This window comes from Mauremys mutica, chromosome 14 (assembly GCF_020497125.1).
Source record: "Mauremys mutica isolate MM-2020 ecotype Southern chromosome 14, ASM2049712v1, whole genome shotgun sequence".
NCBI classification, from domain to species: Eukaryota; Metazoa; Chordata; order Testudines; family Geoemydidae; genus Mauremys; species Mauremys mutica.
In genome coordinates, this window is record NC_059085.1 from 11,777,487 (window position 1) to 11,796,984 (window position 19,498).

General features: G+C 44.3%; 1 protein-coding gene across 3 annotated transcripts in view; it reads right to left on the minus strand.

Annotated features, from left to right (window-relative positions):
• Positions 1–19,498, minus strand: part of NUP93 (nucleoporin 93) — a 136,564-nt gene that overhangs the window by 20,650 nt on the left and 96,416 nt on the right. For all 3 annotated transcript variants that reach the window (XM_044987693.1, XM_044987692.1, XM_044987694.1), the window contains 4 exons: positions 9,542–9,616; positions 6,942–7,031; positions 4,566–4,705; positions 1,450–1,582 (listed from right to left, as the gene is read on the minus strand). In XM_044987693.1, the coding sequence (XP_044843628.1) occupies positions 1,450–1,582; positions 4,566–4,705; positions 6,942–7,031; positions 9,542–9,616 (438 nt within the window). The remainder of the gene's footprint in view (positions 1–1,449; positions 1,583–4,565; positions 4,706–6,941; positions 7,032–9,541; positions 9,617–19,498) is intronic.

Consider the following 19,498-nt stretch of genomic DNA (forward strand, 5'->3'; position numbering starts at 1 on the left):
CAAATGCTCCATTGAACTGCTTTTTCGTACCTTTCTACAGAAGCACTCCACAGCTAAGATCACCACATCCTTGAGCCCACGCAATTCGGTTAAGAGAACAGGCACAAAAGCTCCCAAGGGCTTGGTGATGGAAAGAATAAATATTTTTATTGGCTATAATGAGTGATGTGCTAAGCTTTTTGCTCATCCATATACCTATAAATGATTTCATGCTGCTGGCAGCAATCATGAGTCTCTATCTGAACTCCTACGAATCACCCACTAGCCACATTCTTTTACTTCTACTGGATTATTTGGAGCGCTGAGGTTCATTCTCCTCGCTCGGAAGTGGACCTGGCTGGGGACCAAACAAAAACCCTAAAACGAATTCCAACTTCAAGCGGATACAAAGCTTTGGCGTACGGAAGCCATACGTATAAGAAAGGGTTCACTTACAGAATTACCTTCAATAGGAGGTAATTCTGTAAAGAGAGCCCCCATGCCAATTATTGTCAGTTATTTGGATTTTATTTAAAAGGTGATCTCAGAAACTTGTCAGCTGCAGAAAACAAAGTTCCAGCTGCAAAAATTGAGGCTATTCTCTAGCACTGTTAACAGACTAGGGAATTACATTTCCTGCTCTCCATTCAGGGGCTGATCCAAAGCCCAATTAAGTCAGTGGAAGTTGTTACAAAGGGCTTTGTTTGGATTAGGCCATAAAGTATTAGTGATGCTGTTACTGGTGGGAAAAAACATTAAACTTAGGTCTCAGCAGGTCAGCAAAGAATGAGCTGAATTTCAACTATTTGGTTTCCAATTGTCTGTATTTGCAAATCTTTCATCTGATTTTTGACAGGGTCTCAACCCAGCCTCCCTAGTTGCACCTACAATTTTGCAGTTCACGTAACTGTTGGCACAACTTTGCACTTACAGTTATGGGTGGGTGGAGCTGGTTTGGGTTAGATTGCTGAATACTTGATTTCTGCCTGTGCTTCAGGTTCAGTAGTTAGACATCTCAATAGCAGCAACTGTGCCAGCACAGCATTATGGGTGCAAAGTCGTGCCCAAAATTACTTGCACCTGCAATCTGCAGCAGCAAAAAGAAAACTGCTTTTTATATGTTTAAATTTAGCCCTTTAAAACTACAGCTGTATGATTTTTTCTATCTTAAACAGTTGGATATATTTGAATGCTCTTTTAAGATTCTAACATGCATAATTCTAAGGCTTAAATATAGAAAATCACCATTTTGTAACTGTTTCAAAGCAAGTCAAGTGATTTCCATCTACTATACTCCATTTTACCAATGAACTGTTACTGTTACTCAGGAGAGGGGGAAAAGAGAGCATTGCCTAATGCAATCTAAATAAAATAAAATCATCAGGGGGTTGCATTGGCATCTTGCCTACACTAGTGTGAAGGAAGTGTGCAATAGCACTTTGGCTGCATCAGTAAGAGTACTGCACATACCTGGAGACCGGGGACAGGTGCTGGGAGTTTGATATTAAGGAAACTGCAGACTAGTTGGTAGGTCCCAGGTACTCCACCCAATTGAGCCTGGTGTAAGTTTCCAAAGACTGTCACCAAAGTATAATCCTTGTAACTGTAAGAGAACATTTTAATAAAGTAAAATACAAGCCCTGCAAAAAGCCCATGACTTTTCCTGGTCAACAGAGCCATCTATCTTTGAGTGAATTACTATGAAGTGCAAACACTATCGTGGGGGCAACACGAGCCATGGAGTTATGTTCCTTAATGTAGATGTTTGTATGTGGAAATCATTTGAGAAATTGTACATTTTGAAGTTCACAGTGCACTACGGCTCCATTCTCATGCTAGCACAAAACATTTCCATCTAAGGATGCTAACTAGCACAAAATAACATTTAAAATGCCATATGCATGCTCTCGCCATCTCTGTGATGGAGAAATGATAAATAAGACCCTACCTGAATTGCGGGATGCTCGTCAAATAATTGTGAGTTGAGGACAAGACGTGAAAAATTGTGGAAAAGTAATAATGGACCTTTGGAAATAATTTGGAAAAGCCAGAGAAAACCTATTTGTTTAAGAGAGATTTGCTGGAACAATATAAACACTTAAGTATTATGTTATGTCGGCTAATTTTTTTTTTTGATAACCAGAAATTTTGCTGCAACTATATTACAGTCACTAATGCATGGAACTGACAGCCGGAGCCCCGCCATTGTCAGCTCAGATAAATGGGGTTCTAGTAGACTAATGGAGAAAAAAAAAGAGTGTGTTGCAAGCCTCAAAATATATGCAAAATTGTGGAGTGCGCAAAGCAAGCAAATGAAAATCAAAGCTGCGATGGAAGCCTACTATTGCGGGATCTGCAATTTCCGCCATACTACAAATTAAGTAGGGCCTTAATGATAAACTTCAGAGACACTGACTTACCATAAAGGAACCACAGGGGAAAAAGAGAATTTAGATGCAAAATCTCTACACACGGAAAGTGGATCTGAGAACACCTACAGGAAGCAGTGAAAGTAATTTACCAAGGCAAGCTAATAAAAAACTCTCCATGTACTGAAACTACAGGGAATGGGCCGGAATACGAGTTAAAAAAACGGTAGCAACACTATATGGATGGCTTGGACAGACAAGCTCCTGTTTTTCCTTCAGCCAATAATGAACTAATGAAATTCAACAGCATTCTAGCTAGTGTGCAAGCTACAGAAAACCAGGCTAGAAGACTAATATGCGAGACTGATATGCATGTGTGAAAAGCTATGCTACATTTAGTAAAGTATCAGAGTGGTACCTCATAGGAACTCTAGAGTTATGGTTGAGTTAAGTATGTGTTCCCCGGGGTTTAAGACCACAGATGTCTGCTGTAAATGACCTGACACAAGGCCAGCTGTGAGTGACTTCAGTTTACCGAAGGCATACCTGAAGGGGTGGTGGGGTGTGATGACTCCAGCAGGGAAAGTTCACTCTCATAAGGGTCTGCTTTGCCAGTAGGCCAATTCATGGCAAATAAAATTTAATGCTGCAAAGCATGTTAGTTGGGCTTTAAAAATAGTAAGCCTGAAGGGCCTCATTTCAAAAACCGTGCGAGGCAAAAATGTGTATGCAACTGCATGCCTGCTTTATGCTTGCAATTAATGCGGCTGTGATCATTTACCAAGCTGGATACTCAGCGAATTGGCCTGTTGTGCATCGCTAATGCTGAAGAATTTGCAGCAGAGGATTCTTCTGATGTGTCAATCCATCTGGAAACAGATGGGCATGCTGCCATGAAGCCCATGAGTGATAACGAGTGACAGCGTACTGATGAGGCCTGGCAACCAACTGTTCGTGGTCAGAAGGAGGCTATGATGGGAGGGGGAAACACCTCATCCCAACATACTGCATCAGGCCCCAGTGCCTCAGCAACCCCTACACAAAACTGGAGTAGGTTATAGCTATTGGTTGCTCTCTACGATCATATTTTTCCAGCTAATGTCATGATGGCTGCTGTTGGAAGGAAGGACACTCTCATAGTCAGCTCTGTGATTACGCATGCAACGAACAGTTCAGCTTTTGTAATGCGCAACACACAGTCAGTGGAATCTTGTATTGAATCCTAACTTCGTGGGCATTCTATCTGCTGCTGCAGTTGTTCTACGCACGTAACACCTTGTTCAAGCTCTGACAGTTTGTGATATTTGCTGGGACTGGTGATCTGTGTCTGGCCTGCCTGGCCTGAATTCCATCAGACTCTCTATGGCCCTCTTCCCTACAAGCAAACTGACAAAACGCTGGCTATTGATTTACCGGTGTTTTCACATAGTAACTTGGAGAGGCAGGTGGGAGAACAACAGGCTTCATAATAATTAGGAACAAACGCAGTAGTGGGTTTGTTCATGGCAAACTTAAACTTTGCAGGACTTCTATTGCAAACACACACAACAGAAACCAGGCCACGTCTAGCTCCTTTTGCAGTCTCACAAGCATGGAGTTATGAAAGAATTCCCTCCCTCGCCCCTTTCCATACGTTTCAGCTGCAGTCTCCTGCAATTTCACACACAAAAAAGAACAATGTTCAGGGTCACTGCATGAAAAGGAAGGAGAATTGCATTTACACAACTATTCAGCAAAGCATGCTCCCCACTTTCACCCAGCTCTAATTTCTAGTATCTCCATGTCATTAGCATCCCGAAGGGAATGAAGAAGAGGGAGACATTTTTTTTTTTTTAGGCGGGGATAATTTATCTATTTCAATTAGTTGTATTATGTCCAGCACCTGTTTGCCACTGTGGCAAGTACATAAAGAGTGACAGGAAAGGAATAATAAAGAGTGGTTAGGTCTTCAAAACAGTCTCCCAATGGACTCAAGAAATTTTTTCAAAACTGGAATAGTTCTCTATCCCAGTGGCTGCTCTCAGCCCTGCAGAGCAGCAGCATGATGGGGAACTGGCATTTCTGAAGACAGAATTAGGTTGTTCTGTCTTATTCATTAACCCTCAGCGTGTGGATGTATCTATTTAGAGAATGCCAATGGAGACACAGGAAAGTTGTTGCTGTATGTAATTACTTAGGAACTCTCAAGGATGCTTTTCTCCATTATGTTTGCCTTACCTTTGTTCTAGGTAACGCAGAGCCTGCCTTACAAACTCCATGCGCACCTCCATGTTGGTCCGGACTTTCAACGCATCGCTTGCAGGAACCAGCAATACCTCTGTCATTAGTTTAACCATGGCCCACATATCAGAAATATTCTAGAAATGAACCCATTCATACAACAGTGATTATTACAGCCATAAGGGATTTACCTAGTTTGAGCAGTATGAGCGTTTACATAAAAAAGGATAAGTTACAGCTAGTCAAGACTTATAAAGAAGACATTAGAAGCACACATCAGGGTAAGCCATCTCTGTCTGCCTGACAGAATGAGTGCAGGTGACAGGACGCATGCCAGAGTTAGGCTGATAACGATGTTCCCAACCTTCTCTGCATCACCCCCCTTTAAAGGAACATTTGCCTGCAAAGATTTTGCCTGACTGTGGTCCACAGACTGACTATGGCTTTCAGAGAGCTGGTTGGGGACCTGGTGATGGCTCTGCTTCCTTGTTTCCAGTCATTATATCACTCTAAACAAATACTTTCCTAGCCATAGTTTCCGGATAAACAATTGCTGTAGTTGCCCTGTGAAGTTATGGAATCACAAACAGGAGAGGATGTATCCACAAGACTCTCTCTCTTTGTTCAGATGTGATCCACATTCTGAAAAATGTTGAGACCCTGGAGCCTAGTTCTAAATGCTCATGTGGATTAAGTTATCAATACACACAGGTAAAATAGTAAGACACATGAGAAGAAAGCCTGACCATACTGAAATCAATGGGAGTTTTGCCATCGACTCCAACGAGGTCGGAATTTCACCCATGATACTTCAATGTGACAAGAGCACTGAAACTCCTTGAGTTGTCTCTGTTAAAATGAATACAGAATTGCTCAAAGCCCTCGGAGTCCGTTAGATCTCAATTACAGGTGTACTTTCAAAGTCAGTTAGGTTTGTTAGATGGCCAAGAAATTTTGGACACCTGGCTTGGCAACCTCCGCACAGGCTTTACTTTCCAGTATTAGTCATTTCCCTGTCCTCTTCCTACAGCTCTCCATAGTCTGTGCGCTTGTTTTGGAGGAAAGCGGGAGAGTGTCATAAGTACGGTAGTCACTATCACTTGTACTAATCTAGAACTTCCTTTCTTCCCCCAAGCGTGAGTCACACACGCATTCAACCTCTGTCCTTACAACCCTTCTGCTTTAAGCTTACGCCCACCTCATCGAGAACAGTTGTCTGAAGGACACTGATGTATGGATAACAACAATAAAAACATCTTTACATATATTTTTTTTACCCTTCTTGATAAAAACCCCTCCCTGCTATTCTTTCATCTGAAAGCTCTCTGAGCGAGACTCTGCTTTTCCATTGCAATGGAGTCATTCCTGACTTACACCAATGTAATTGAGAGCAGAATCAGGCTCTTTCATCACCTGCAAGATATCTATCCAACTGGTAGTTTCTTCAAGGATTTTGTTTTTGAAAAAGAATAACTTACACAAAAATAAAATAATCCATAAGTACAGAAAAAGAATACAAAAGAGCTGCAATATTCAGTAAAAGGTTACTAAATTATACACTGAAGATCTCTGGCTCAGGTACTATGTCCAGCTGTGCATTTGGAGCATGCCTAGCACAATGCATCCCTGGTGCTTATGGGAACTATGAGGTGTTACTGTAATATGAAAACAAGAAAAGCAAAAACAGCAGCAAGTCCAAAAGCAGTGTTATTTTGCAATAGCACCTTTACAGACTGCCACGGGCCAGCAAGAAGGTGGAGGGGTTTCCCAGATAGGTGGCACAATCTGGAACAAAGCTGAGACTTGATGAATTAAAGTTCACAGCACAATATATTTCAAGGAGTCTGCTATCCTAGCAATCCAGCTGAAGGAGTGAAATAGGAAAAGCAGATTTAATGTTGATTTAAAGCCACTGCGAGGCTATTTAGTTGGTGCTTGGGTTTAAACACAAGCCAGTATTATTATTGGGGACCAACCTACATTTTCCATAATCCAGATCTGAAAATTAGCCCTTTCATTCACAAACTCTTTGAAAGTACATGTAAACAATGGCACATGTGGATATCATGGGGTCCTGTTTTTAAAGCAAGACACAACAGGATCCATTTAAAGTGAAATACTTGTTTCTAAGGATCACAATGCAATGAAGCAGGGCATTTTTTTCTACCTCACTGTAAACAGAATTTCAGTCCCAGAGTTTACCACATGGACTCTGCTGTACTGAAGAAGACTGCATTCCTGGCTCATTATTTTCTGTAAAGCAATGCAATTTTTTCTTGTGGTATCAGTATATTTTTGTAAATATCAGCAAGCTGCTAATCACAGCTGAAAGCGGATTAAGTACATCTCCCTATGTTAACTTATTGGCATTACCTTATCATCCTGTTCAGCAACAGCAACACAAAAGTCTACCAGGTTAGGCTGCAGATGTCCGTTCACTATCTTCTCATTATAAATATAAATCTGAAACGTATCAAAAGTGAGCAATTTTCACAATGCATATGGTTCTTTCCTCCACCCTGCTACAGCAGCAGAATTTGAAACAGGCTTCAAGACTGGATGACCTTCAGGGTCTCTAGCCAGTTTTCTTCCCACATCAGCTGCCTTCTATCCAGGACAGAAGGGGAGGGATGGTCAGCAACATGAAATGCACCTCCACAACACTACCACAGCCCCAGCCCTGCCTGAATGTCAGGAATGATACAGTTATTCAGTTGTTCTGCATGGCAGAGCTTTGCACTGGTTGCTATGTTAGACTAACTGCAACGTAGGAGGGAAAAGTGCTGGCGGATATATGACTGCCAGAGTGACATTTCACTGTACACCACTCATTTCTGTTGAAGAGACAGGAACAGAATTCTGGAAACCATAATATTAAGTCCCTTAGTGGTAGCAGTGTTTATAAAACCCTGACCCAGAGCAACCTGTACAGCAGAAACTTGTTAAATGAAGCTGTGTTGCAAGAGAAAAAAGTATTCCTTTCATAACCATCCTAGAGCCTTAAAATTCCTCCAGTCCTGCAAGAGATTATCTGCCCTGCAGAGTGAATTCCACTGAACACTGACTAAGCTGCTCTAACATTGCCCTCTCTTCTTGGAATTTTTAAGGATTGAGGACTGTAATTGGCGCATAGAGAAATATATGCATTGAACAGATCAATTTTCCATTACAGTTCAGTTATTTATGTATTAGATGTTAGGTGAAGATTTTCAAAAATTGCTCCTAAACCCTCATTTGGGCACATCCATTTCAGAGGTGACTTCAGCACACTCTTAGGTGCCTGAATAAGGATTTAGGAGCCTAACACCCATTTTTAAAAATCTTGATCTTATTTTAGCTACTACTTTGCAACATTTTCCTTCATTCCCAGCCCAAAAACCTTCTCTTCCAGGTAAAAGGGCTAATTAGAGTTCCCTCTGAAAACCTTCTAGGCATTTACCTAGAAGGGAGTGTTGGCAACTGATAAAAGGCTCCCCCTACTCTCCGGCAGCTGGATATACTATTGTCTCCTCAGCGTTCCTAGCATAGATGAAAGAAACTGTGCTCAGGATCCAAACCGCTCCCCATGATGGTAATGCATTCCCCTACCACTACAGCAGTGGGCTTGGCCTCTGAACTATTCCATTACTGGGCAGTCATTTAAACTGGACTTCACTGTGCTCCTATGAATGGTTCTGGGCTGCTGCATGGAACAATTGTTTTATCCCGTATTAAAAAGAACTTCACTGTAGTTTTATTAAATAGCTACTGACACCATACTGAGACAGTTTGTAACAATAATCTGATTTTTAGAGGTGCCGCGCACCCGAAACTTCCATTGAAATCCACAGCAGCTGAAGGTGCTAGTACCTTTAAAATTCAGGTCCTTGGTTTTTGCAGTAGGGGATCTGATAGTTTCTTATTTACTGAATTTAGACGTATTTCTATATTCATGGGCTATTAGAGTAAACTAAGTCTATTCCAGAAAAATGAGGAATGATCTTCCTGTAATCTAAAAACATGGTTTGAACCTATTGTATGGGGGCTTCAGCACTGTAATTCTACAGTGTAGATGGGAGCCAACTAATTAATTATGGATTAACAACAAATAGAACAGAATCAGAACTGATGCTAAGTGAACAGAGGTATTTCGGCCCCAATTTTAAAAAACACGTTTATCAGTGTGTAACTAATTCTGTACACAGTTACCATGACTGCATATAGAAATGGCAAAACAGATGTGTAACTAGCCATCTGTCTGCACAAATACCTGATTTATGCATGTAATCCTGGTAATTCAGTGCAAGGAACTGGGCGCACAGTTTTGTGTGTGCAATTCTGAAAATCAAGTCCCTGTCTTTTATTTTGCTTCCAACATTACTGGTAATCAGAACCTTAGTCTTTAAATATAAAAGGAAATTGCTCATGATTATGAATAGATTTAGTATCTTCTCCTGAAATTTTTCAGATCAGTTCCAATGCAGCCTTCTAGTTCAGCCCTGGTGTTCTGCAGTTCTTCATAAGTGACCAGCTAAAACTGGATATAACTTGACAACTGCCATAATTAATATTTGAATCTCTTTCCCCACCGCCACCTCCCCAATCACAAAGGGTGCCTTTGAAATCTGAAAAACTACAAGAATGTAGAGTATTGGTTTGAATACTTTGGCATTTTAACATGAGTTTGGAAAGTCGCACATAAAAAGGATAAAAAAGTTTCCATTTACTATATAACCATGAATGATCTGGATAATTACACATGGTATCAGCATCACCTTTAGATGCAGAAGATAGAGAAGCACATTTCTGAGGAAAAAGTCAGGCTAAGTTTCTTGTCTTTTCTTGACTGCATTTTAATCCCAGCCAGGTGCTGTCATCCCTGTCCTGATGTACCTCTTTTCACTCACTCAGGGCTTCTCCCATTTTGTTCTCCCATGTCTGTCGTGGCTAAGACACATTGGCAATGATTTGTTATCCCCTTTCAACATACTCACTTGTCGGGCATAGGCCATCTCCACGCTATCCAAAGAGCTGCGACCTGGAGGACCCAACTCACTGATGAAACTGGGCTGTTGAACAAGAAACACAGTAGTGATTAAGGAGTCTGTTGTTCAAATATAGCAGCTCTTTAGCATGCGTTTTTGGTTCAGCCTCTTTCTGATGCACCATACCAAACAGGTCAAACCGCTCCAATGTGTTTGTTTCTACCACTTACCTACTCACAAAACAGGGAATGCAAAACTGCTTGCAGGCCAGACATGCTCAAGAGCAGAGGCGGCTCTAGCTTTTTTGCTGCCCCAAGCATGGCAGACAGGCTGCCTTCGGGAGGTCCGCCGGTCCCGCGGCTTCAGCGTACCCACCGCCAAATTGCCGCCAAAGCCGCGGGACCGGCGGACCTCCCACAGGCAAGCCGTCGAAGGCTGCCTGACTGCCGCCCTCGCAGGGACCGGCAGGGCACCCACCACGGCTTGCCGCCCCAGGCACCAGCGCTTGGAGCACTGGTGCCTGGAGCTGCCGCTGCTCAAGAGGCAAAACATAGCAACCTATTGCTGAATTCTTCACATGTAGAAATCCACACTCAATGTCACTGAACTACTCTATTGTAAGCTTAGTCCCATGTAAACTTAATGCTAAATGTATAAAAGGACAGAAGCCTTCCTGGCTCAGCACACAAACCAACCATTCGCTTTTTCCGATTAGGAAGGAACCCCCTCAGAAGGCATTTTATAATTATTTCTCTGCTTATGGTTTATTACAATATTGTTTATTACAATGCTGCATACCTTCCTGCAAAGCATTTGATATTGGCTTCGGTCAGAGACAAGACATTGAACCTGAAGGACCATTGGCTCCATCCTATGTGGCAATTCTTATGTTCCTATTTTGCCCCACTGAAATGTATTGAGACTCACAAAGGAATAAGAACATTACGCTACCTACCAAAGTTGGCTCTCCATTGTTGGTAACCTTAGCAGAGAGAGGTCAGTGAGTGATTGGACCTGGAGAATAAACCATTTTCTCATCCAGAAAGGTGACCCAGGCTTGAGACATACTGGCTTGGTACCGGGGGATAGCTCACCACAACTTCTCTGTGTTAAGATTCTGTTCTTCTCTTAAAGGTGGAATAAACTAAATCCATTCTACTGTGGTGTGATAAGGCTGCATTGTCAAATGGCCCCCACAAAATTTGCGGGCCCGTTTGTCTGTACAGCCATGGCTAAATGTGAATGCTCAATGCTATTGGAAAGAAGCTATTTCCAACGGGACATACTTGATCAAGACAGAGCAGGTGTTTGGATTTTACCAACCAAAATACAATTCCCTCCAATTCAAAATATGTTTGTTAACATCTCCTCCTGTGTTTTGGTAGGAGGAGGAGTCATTTTTTTAATGTCAGTTATCCTTTGCACAGTATTCCCTTATAATTAATTATATTAAGTTATGTATTTATAAAGCAAAACACATGTCCACCTATACGGCCTCTAAATTGGAATTAATTACTTATTCTGATAAAGAGCATGTGGGGCTGGATAGTTTTTAAAATAAGTATGTTAATGTTAAGGCCAGTTATGGCTAGCTGGACCCCAGCCATTATCTATTGGGCTTCACTTTATCAATATTGTCAAATGTCTTATTTTCCCTATTTGTAACCTATCCAGAGTGTTACTACTCTTGTGTGTAGCTCAGATCACCTCAAGACACTGCTTAATGACATGTTATATCCATGACTGGAAGGGCTCAGCTTGCCATGCCTGCCTGTCTAAGCAAGTCTTTATCTTTAAACGGTCTTTGTTTGAAGTCAGCTCCAGGATGGGTTTTCTTTTCACTTCTTGTTTAGTCCAGTCAAGCTATCTTCAGATCTGTTGAAATTTGTTGTGCTTTGGCAGCACTTATTGCAATTAATTGCAATATAATATCCACCTTCCGTTAAATAACACTTTTATTCAGCATCTGAAACTAGATAGAGCTTCTCATTTTTGCTGCGTTCACGAGGGATCTCTATTTAATTCTCCCCTCATAAACTGGACATTATTATATTTTGTTACTGCATTTGTTTAAAATCAATATTTCACACCAAAAAAGTCATAAGACTTAAAAAGACACAGTATTAAAATCACACTGCCAAGTTTATTACCTGCTACTATTAAAGTAGTGTCAAGCAGATACTTGAAAATATTTTTTTAAAACCTTTCCCTCACAGTTTTGTCCCTTTGTATTTGACAAAATACTGATTTCCCCCTCTGATTTTAACAAGGATTTATGTCAACGTGGCTTTTTTGGTTTACTTCCCAGTGTGTCTGTGCTGGAATCATTTATTATGTCAGCAGTGACTTGGAAATGAAATTTTGCTGATTGATTGATTGGTTTTGATTTCTCTGGCACCTAGCCAAAACTCTAGGTACCACTTTTCACCTATGGGCAGGATATTCCATAATTACCACTTAGGGTTTTCTTGCATCTTCCTCTGAAGCATCTGGTATTGCCACTGTCAGATACAGTACATTGGATTAGACGAATTCTGCCATGGTCCAGTATGGCAGTGCCTATGTCCTTAAATGGCCTGGGTTCTGCATATCAGAGTATCTCTCTGTGTGTGTTAATGCCACAGCTTCTGTCAGTGGAGATTTTTAAACTGGGCGCCCCTGGGTATAGATGAGAGGGAATGGTTGGCAAGATGTTCTTTACAAGGGTTCCTTGTCTCCTCAACTTTAGTCTAAAATGGCCCAAATCTATTGACCTTCCAGGCACACGGCAATGGCTATTTGCAGGAGCCTTATGGAACGACTGGGGTATAATTTTTCTGCTTTGACTAGAGGGCTGGTTGCGTTCCGGCCTGTTACATTGCTGGATATATCATCCTCCATGGACTGTGACTGTGAACTGGGAAGAGCTTAAGAGCTTTGGACAGGTGCATTCTTGCACTTAAATCAAAATAACTAAATACAAGGTCAGTAGTATAGCAAAGGGAGAGAAGCTGTCTCTTAGCTAATAGGGTCCCAGAACCAGGAATTCCACCCAGAAACTTACCAGAAGCTCAGAACATTGGTGTTTTGCAACCCCTTGGCTCAAATAATATTGAGCCAAATTTGGACCAGCATTTTTAGCTACATTATGCAGAATAGTAGATATGGAGTTACTTGCTGTTTTCATTTCTTGGAAACAGTGCAGTGAAGAATTATTTAAAATATGGCGATATTTAGAATATGAAAAACATGCCCATGAGATTATAAATAATTAAAGACTGGTGAATTTAAGTATTAAGACTAATAATTTCCTCAAACTAAAAACACATGTTTAAAAAACACATTATATACCAATCAACTCACATTTTAAAAATCTTTAATGGTCATTCCTAATGGAGCCCGATATTTAGAAGTGTTTCTGTGCTTCTTCCAGTGCCAAATCAGCTGATACATATTCCTCTAAACCCACCTAAATAATGACAAAAGCTTTGTTCTGAAGAACAAAGAAGCTGTTAAAGCAGGTTTCCTGGGAAACAGAGGTGAAGGCAGAAATGGTGCTTTGCAGTCTCTCCCTCTGCTGTGCCAGATAAATTGCAGAACTATTTAAAGAAATGCTAAATTATGGACTCCGTCATTATTCGCTGATGAGATCTCAACTGCTAACACAAGCTGGGGGTGGGTGGGTTCGTTGTGACTTAATGTCACTTTTCAGTCAATGCCTGAATGCCACAAATATAAAGATTGAGGCTTTCATCTCTGAAACTGATTTCTTTCTCCTCCACTATCGTTTTGCAGCACTGAACATATATGTGGCTGCTACTCTACAAGGCTGTATGACTGACAGGCTGAAATGCACAAGTTAACATCTGAATTTAAAATGCATTTCAAACTAGCAAGCAACTGTTACAGGGATTTTTTTTAAACATGTCTAATTTTCTTTCCTCCAGTTTTAATTTCATCATAACCTTTATGGTTTTGAAAATCATTTTTATTATCAATCTGCCAGAGATGAGAACTGCTAGAGCGACAGTACATTCTTTAAATATCCATTGTCTCCACCTTTCAGCAACACACAAAAAGAATTCCAGGAGTTTACAAAATTGTTGTTCCCCTTCCTTTTGGATTCCCACATCCCACCTTTCACTTCTCATTAGAAGAGCTTCAGGTGCAGGTTTATTTCCCTGTTTTGCTACTTTAGGTTTGAATTCCAGCTAGGCCTCTGGATTCTTTTTAAATCAGGTTGTTCCATGGAATTTTTGTGGCTGAGTGAATGTGATGGAAAAAATGATGACCTACCTTTCGTAACTGTTGTTCTTCGAGATATGTTGCTTACGTCCATTCCAAGTAGGTGTGTGCGCACCGCATGCAGTCGTCAGAAGGTTTGTCCCCTAGAGGTACCCGTCGGGTCGGCTGTGCTGCCCCCTGGAGTCACACCTTCACGGCGGTGTATATAGGTCCTTGCCAACCCACCATCTCCTCAGTTCCTTCTTGCTGGAGTACTCCAACAGAGGGATAGGCGGGCAGGTCTTGGAATGGACATGAGCAACACATCTCGAAGAACAACAGTTACAAGAGGTAGGTAACCATTTGTTTTTTCTTTCTTCAAGTGCTTGCTCATGTTGATTCCAAGTAGGTGATTCCCAAGCAGTTCCCGGGAGGAGGGGTCAGAGTTCACCAAGTCGCAGACTGCAGCACCACTCTGCCTAATGATGCATCGTCTCTAGCCTGCGGAGTAATGGCGTAGTGCGATGGAGAGGTGTGGATTGATGACTACCTTGCTGCCCTGCAGATGTCCTGAATGGGGACCTGCACCAGGAACACTGCCGAGGAAACCTGTGCCCTTGTGGAGTGCGCTGTCAATGCTGGAGCAGGTATCTTTGCTAGGTCGTAGCATGCCCTGATACAAGCCATGATCCATGACAAGATCCTTTGGGACGACACTCGGAGCCCCCTCATCCGCTCAGCAATTGCAACAAAGAGCTGTGTCGACTTTCAAAATGGCTTCATCCTTTCAATGTAAAAAGTTAACGCTCATCTGACATCCAGGGATTGGAGCATCCGTTCCCAGTTACTAGCATGTGGCTTAGGGAAGAAAACTGGAAGAAAAATGTCCTGATTAGTGTGGAATTGTGAAACTACCTTGGGGAGGGGGGGTAGGCTGGATGCGGCCACAACTGTACCTTGTCCTGTTTAAAAATAAAAAAATAAAAAAAATAAAAAAGTATAAGGGGAATCTGAGGTTAAGGCTTTAAGCTCAGACACCCTCCTGGCAGAAGTTATGGCCACTAAAAATATTTTTCCTGGAAAGTGGCAGAGGAGAGAGCAAGTTGCTAGGGGCTCAAAAGGAGGGCCGGCCTATCAGCCTTGACAGCACCTGGTTGACATCCCATGGGGGGGTGGGGGTGGGATTGGCTGTCTTACGTGGGAGTACAGCCTACCTAGTCCTTTGAGGAAGTGGCCAACCATGGGGTTAGCGAATACTGACTGGCCAGCAGAACCGTGATGGCAAGCCGAGATGGCGGACAGGTGCACTTTTATTGATGACACTGCCAGGCCCTGCTGTTTCAGGTGTAGTAAATAGTCCAGGATAATGGGAATCAATGACTGTAATGACTGAGTGTCTTTTTGCAGAAACCAGACTGAGAATCTCTTCCACTTAGCCAGATAAGTGGCTCAAGTGAATGGTTTTCTGCTGCCAAGGAGAACTTCCCTAACAGTGTCTGAGCATGCGAGCTCCAAGGGGTTTAGCCACAGAGATTCCATGCTGTAAGGTGGAGAGACTCTAGATTGGGATGCTTGAGGTGGCCGTGGCCCTGCGTGATCAAGTCCAGGATCAGGGGCTGTGTTATAGGTGTGTCCACTGACAGGTCTAGAAGCGTGGTGAACCTGTGTTGACGTGGCCATGCTGGCGCTATAAAGACAGCGATGGTCCCTCTCTTCTGACCTTCAGCAGGAGCTTGTGCACGAGCGGGAAAGGCGGGAATGAGTACAGCAGGTATCCCTCCCAAGGGAGGAGAAAGGCATCTGCGAGCGAACCAGGGCTGTGATTCAGGAAGGAACAGAACTGCTGACACTTCTTGTTGATCCATGTTGCAAACAACTCTAGATGGAGAAATCCCCACCTCTGGAGGATGTTGATTACGACATCCGGGCGGAGGGACCACTCGTGGTTGTGAAAGGACTGCTGAGATGATTGTCCAGTTCATTCTGAGAGCCCAGAAGGTGCGATGCCTGCAGATGTATGGAGTGGGCAATGTAGAAGTCCCACAGCTTGAGGGCTTCCTGACACAGGGGAGAGGAGTGAGCACCACCCTGTTTGTTTATATAGAACATTGCTGTTGTAATGTCTGTCAATTCTGATACCCATCTACCCTGCAGATGGGTTTGAAATATCTGGCAAGCAAGGCCAACCCTCCTGATGCTGATGTGAAGCAAAAGTTCAGCTTGAGACCAGAGACCTCGAGTCCTGATTCTCCTAAGTACGCCCCTCAACCCATCGCTGACACGTCCGTTACTAGAGACAGCGAGGGTTGGGGCCCAGAGAAGGGCACTCCCGCACATACTGCTTGCAGGTCGAGCCACCACCTGAGGGACTCAATAACTGGAAGAGTGAGTGTGACCAACTTATCCAGGAGGTCTCGGTTCGGCCTGTACACCAAGGCTAGCCATGCCTGAAGTGGGGTGACCTGCAGCCTGGCGTGCTGTACTGCATACGTACAGACAGTCATATGGCCGAGCAGCTTCAGGCAATTTCGCGCTGTAGTATCGCCCGAGCTTGTCTATGATAGCGTCCATGGTGAGAAAGCGAGTTTCCGGAAGAAATGCCCTGGCTTGACCGGAGCCCAGGAGAGCTCCGATGAACTCTATCCTCTGAGTAGGGATTAGGGTCGACTTTGCTGCATTCAGTATCAGGCCAAGCCTGTGGAACATCATCCGAACTAGGCTCACATGGGCCTCCACTTGGGCCCTGAAGCGGCCTTTGATTAGCCAGTCATCGAGGTACAGGAATACTTGCACCTGCTGTTTCTGCAGGAAGGCTGACATGACTGACATGCACTTGGTGAACACTCCAGGGGCCGACGAGCGGCCAAAGAGGAGAACCGTAAACTGATAGTGAGTGTTGTTGACCACAAAGTGGAGGAACCGTTTGTGGGACAGAACTATAGACATGTGAAAGTAAGCGTCCTTCAAGTCGAGGGTGGTGTACCAGTCCCCCGGATCCAGGCAGGCGATAATGGAAGCAAAGGAGACCATGTGGAACTTTATCTTTTTCATTAATCTGTTGAGGTTTTGCAGGTCTAAAACAGGTATGAGTCCACCCGTGGCCTTTGGGATTTGGAAATACCGGGAATAGAACAGCCTGCCCCTGAACTCTAGAGGGACTTCCTCTACCGCCTTGAGTAGTAGGAGCGATTGCACCTCCTGCATGAGGAGTTGCTTGTGAGAAGGGTCCCTGAAGAGGGACGGGGAAGAAGGGAGGGAACAGAATTGCAGAGAATATCCCAATTCTACCATGCTCAAGACCCATTGGTCTGAGGTGATTTGTGCTGAAGCATGGTAGAAATGGGATAGACGATTCATGAAAGAAGGGGAAGGATCTGTGATCTGAACTGGTGCATCGTCTCCATGCACACCTTCAAAAGTTTGGCTTGGAGGCGGAGGGCTGCTTTGCGGAACCCTGGCCCTGGTTAGAGGAGGACTGAGAGGGTCTCCATCTATTACTCCTGCCCCACTTCCTGCTATAGTCCTGTCTAGGGGGAGCAGGGTAGAAGCCAAGGGCAGGCTGTGGCTTAAATTGCTTCCTCTGGGGGGCAGGCATATGAAGCCCCAGGGACTTCAGAGTGGCCATGAGTCTTTCAGGCTGTGGATCTTAGAGTCTGTTTGCGCCGAGAAAAGCCCTAAACAGTGGAACGGCAATTCTTGAATTGTCTGCTGGACTTGGTGCGGTAGTCCCGACACCTGAAGTCACAAGCTCCTTCTTATGGCTACGGCTGTCGACATAGTCCAGGTTGCAGAGTCTGCTGATTCTACAGAAGCCTGTAAGGAGATCCTCGCGACTACCTTGCCTTCCTTGAGGACAGCAGAAAACTCCGAGCGGGAGTCCACCGGCAGTAGCTCCTTGAATTTGGACATGTTCCAAGAGTTAAAACTGTAGCAGCTAACGACTGCCTGCTGGTTGGCAATGTGAAGCTGGAGCCCCCTGGCAGAATACACCTTCCTACTGAAGAAATCCAGCTTCTTCGCCTCCTTGGACTTAGGAGTTGGTCTCAGTTGTCCTTACCTTTCCTTTCGGTTGGCAGCCTCCACCATGAGTGCACCCAGCTAGGTACTCATACCCTTTCAAAGGCACAAAATACTTCCTCTCCACCCCTTTGGCCATGGGGGGGGAAGAGAGGCGGGCATGTGCCACAACGCTTTAGCAGTGTTATGTCTTAATGAGGGGCAAAACCATCCTCGAGAGACCTTCAGGCATGAGAATGTCAACCATGGGGTCAGTCTCCTCCAACACCTCCTCTGCCTGCATGCCCAAATTCTGAGCCACTCTTTGTGGGCTCTGTTGTCCATGGCCAGCAGCTGGTGGATATGCCTGCCACTGCTTCATCAGGGGAGGATAAGGGAGATGCCCAAGGAGGCATCAGGTCTTTCTGACTTCTGGCTCGCGGGGATCCCCCTGCACTGAAATGACCTGCGTGGTGCAGGGAGCAGTGCTGGTTTCTGGGCCCATGATCGTCTCGGTACCGTCCCGGGTCTCAGTGGCAGCCTGCATGCCCATCTCTTGGCCTCACAGAGGTTCCCGGGCTAAAGATGACGATTATGGAGAGACCCATGTCTCTGAAACCACCGGCAAGGATCTGGACCCTGGCCCTGGGGGTTGGCGGTAGGCCCATGGGGTCCAGAAGGGCCATTGAGCCGGTGCCTGCCACTGCGGTGGCCATGGCATCATAAGCAATGGCTGCCTTTCTGTCGGTCTTCTTTCTTTTGTGCAGGATTGGCAAATGGGAGCGGTGCCGGGCACTCGCACTGGAGGTGATCTTTGGCGCCAGGGAATGGCAGTGCCGAGGGTCCCTGGACCCCAAGTCCTTTCTCGGTGCCGCAGCCTCTCTTACCGAGGCCAGCGCACGCTATACCGAAGTGCTGGGCTTGGGGTCGGACGCCGCCTGGGGACAAAGGGCAGACTCCATGAGGAGCAATTTCAGTCTAAACTCCCTCTCCTTCTTAGTCCTTGGGTGGAGGCCTCTGCAGATTTTGCACTGCTCAGTCTAACAGGCTTCCCCCAAACACTTTAAGCAGGAGTTGTGCGGGTCTCCCTTTGGTAAAGGCTTCGGACAGGACCCACACAGTTTGAACTCCTAAGACCGAGGCATGCCCCAGACCCTGGGAGTGGAAATGTGGTGGGGCGGAAAACCCCCAACTAAAACTTATCTAAACTAACAATGGACTACTGGAATTAACTAATACTAAGTTTTCAACTATTTACAAGTACAACAAGAAAAGTCCACTAGGGGATGGCTTGCCGTAGCAAGAGAAGAACTGCTCCAACGACCGTCACAGGTGGTAAGAAGGAACTGAGGAAGCGGCGGGTCGGCAGGGACCTATATACACCACAATGAAAGTGTGACTCCAGGGGGCTCCACAGCCGACCTGACGGGTACCGCTAGGGGAAAAACCTTCCGACGACCATGCCCGCGGTGCGTACACACCTACTTGGAATCGACATGAGCAAGCACTCAAAGAAGAACAGCAGCATTACCTCTTGTAACTGAATTGGAAATTGAAGACAGCACTTTTAGGCTCATTTTAAGAAGCGGACGCTAAAGTCAACGAGTTAACATGGAAAAAAGGGCATTTGCCACTCCCTGCCCCAAAATAGAACAACAGAGCACAGTGCAAGCTGTCATTTTATAACCAGCAACCTCAAAGAGCTATTTCTACTGTGAAATGGGGAAAGGGGGTCATTTAGGATTCTTCAGGCAGGAGGGCAGAGGT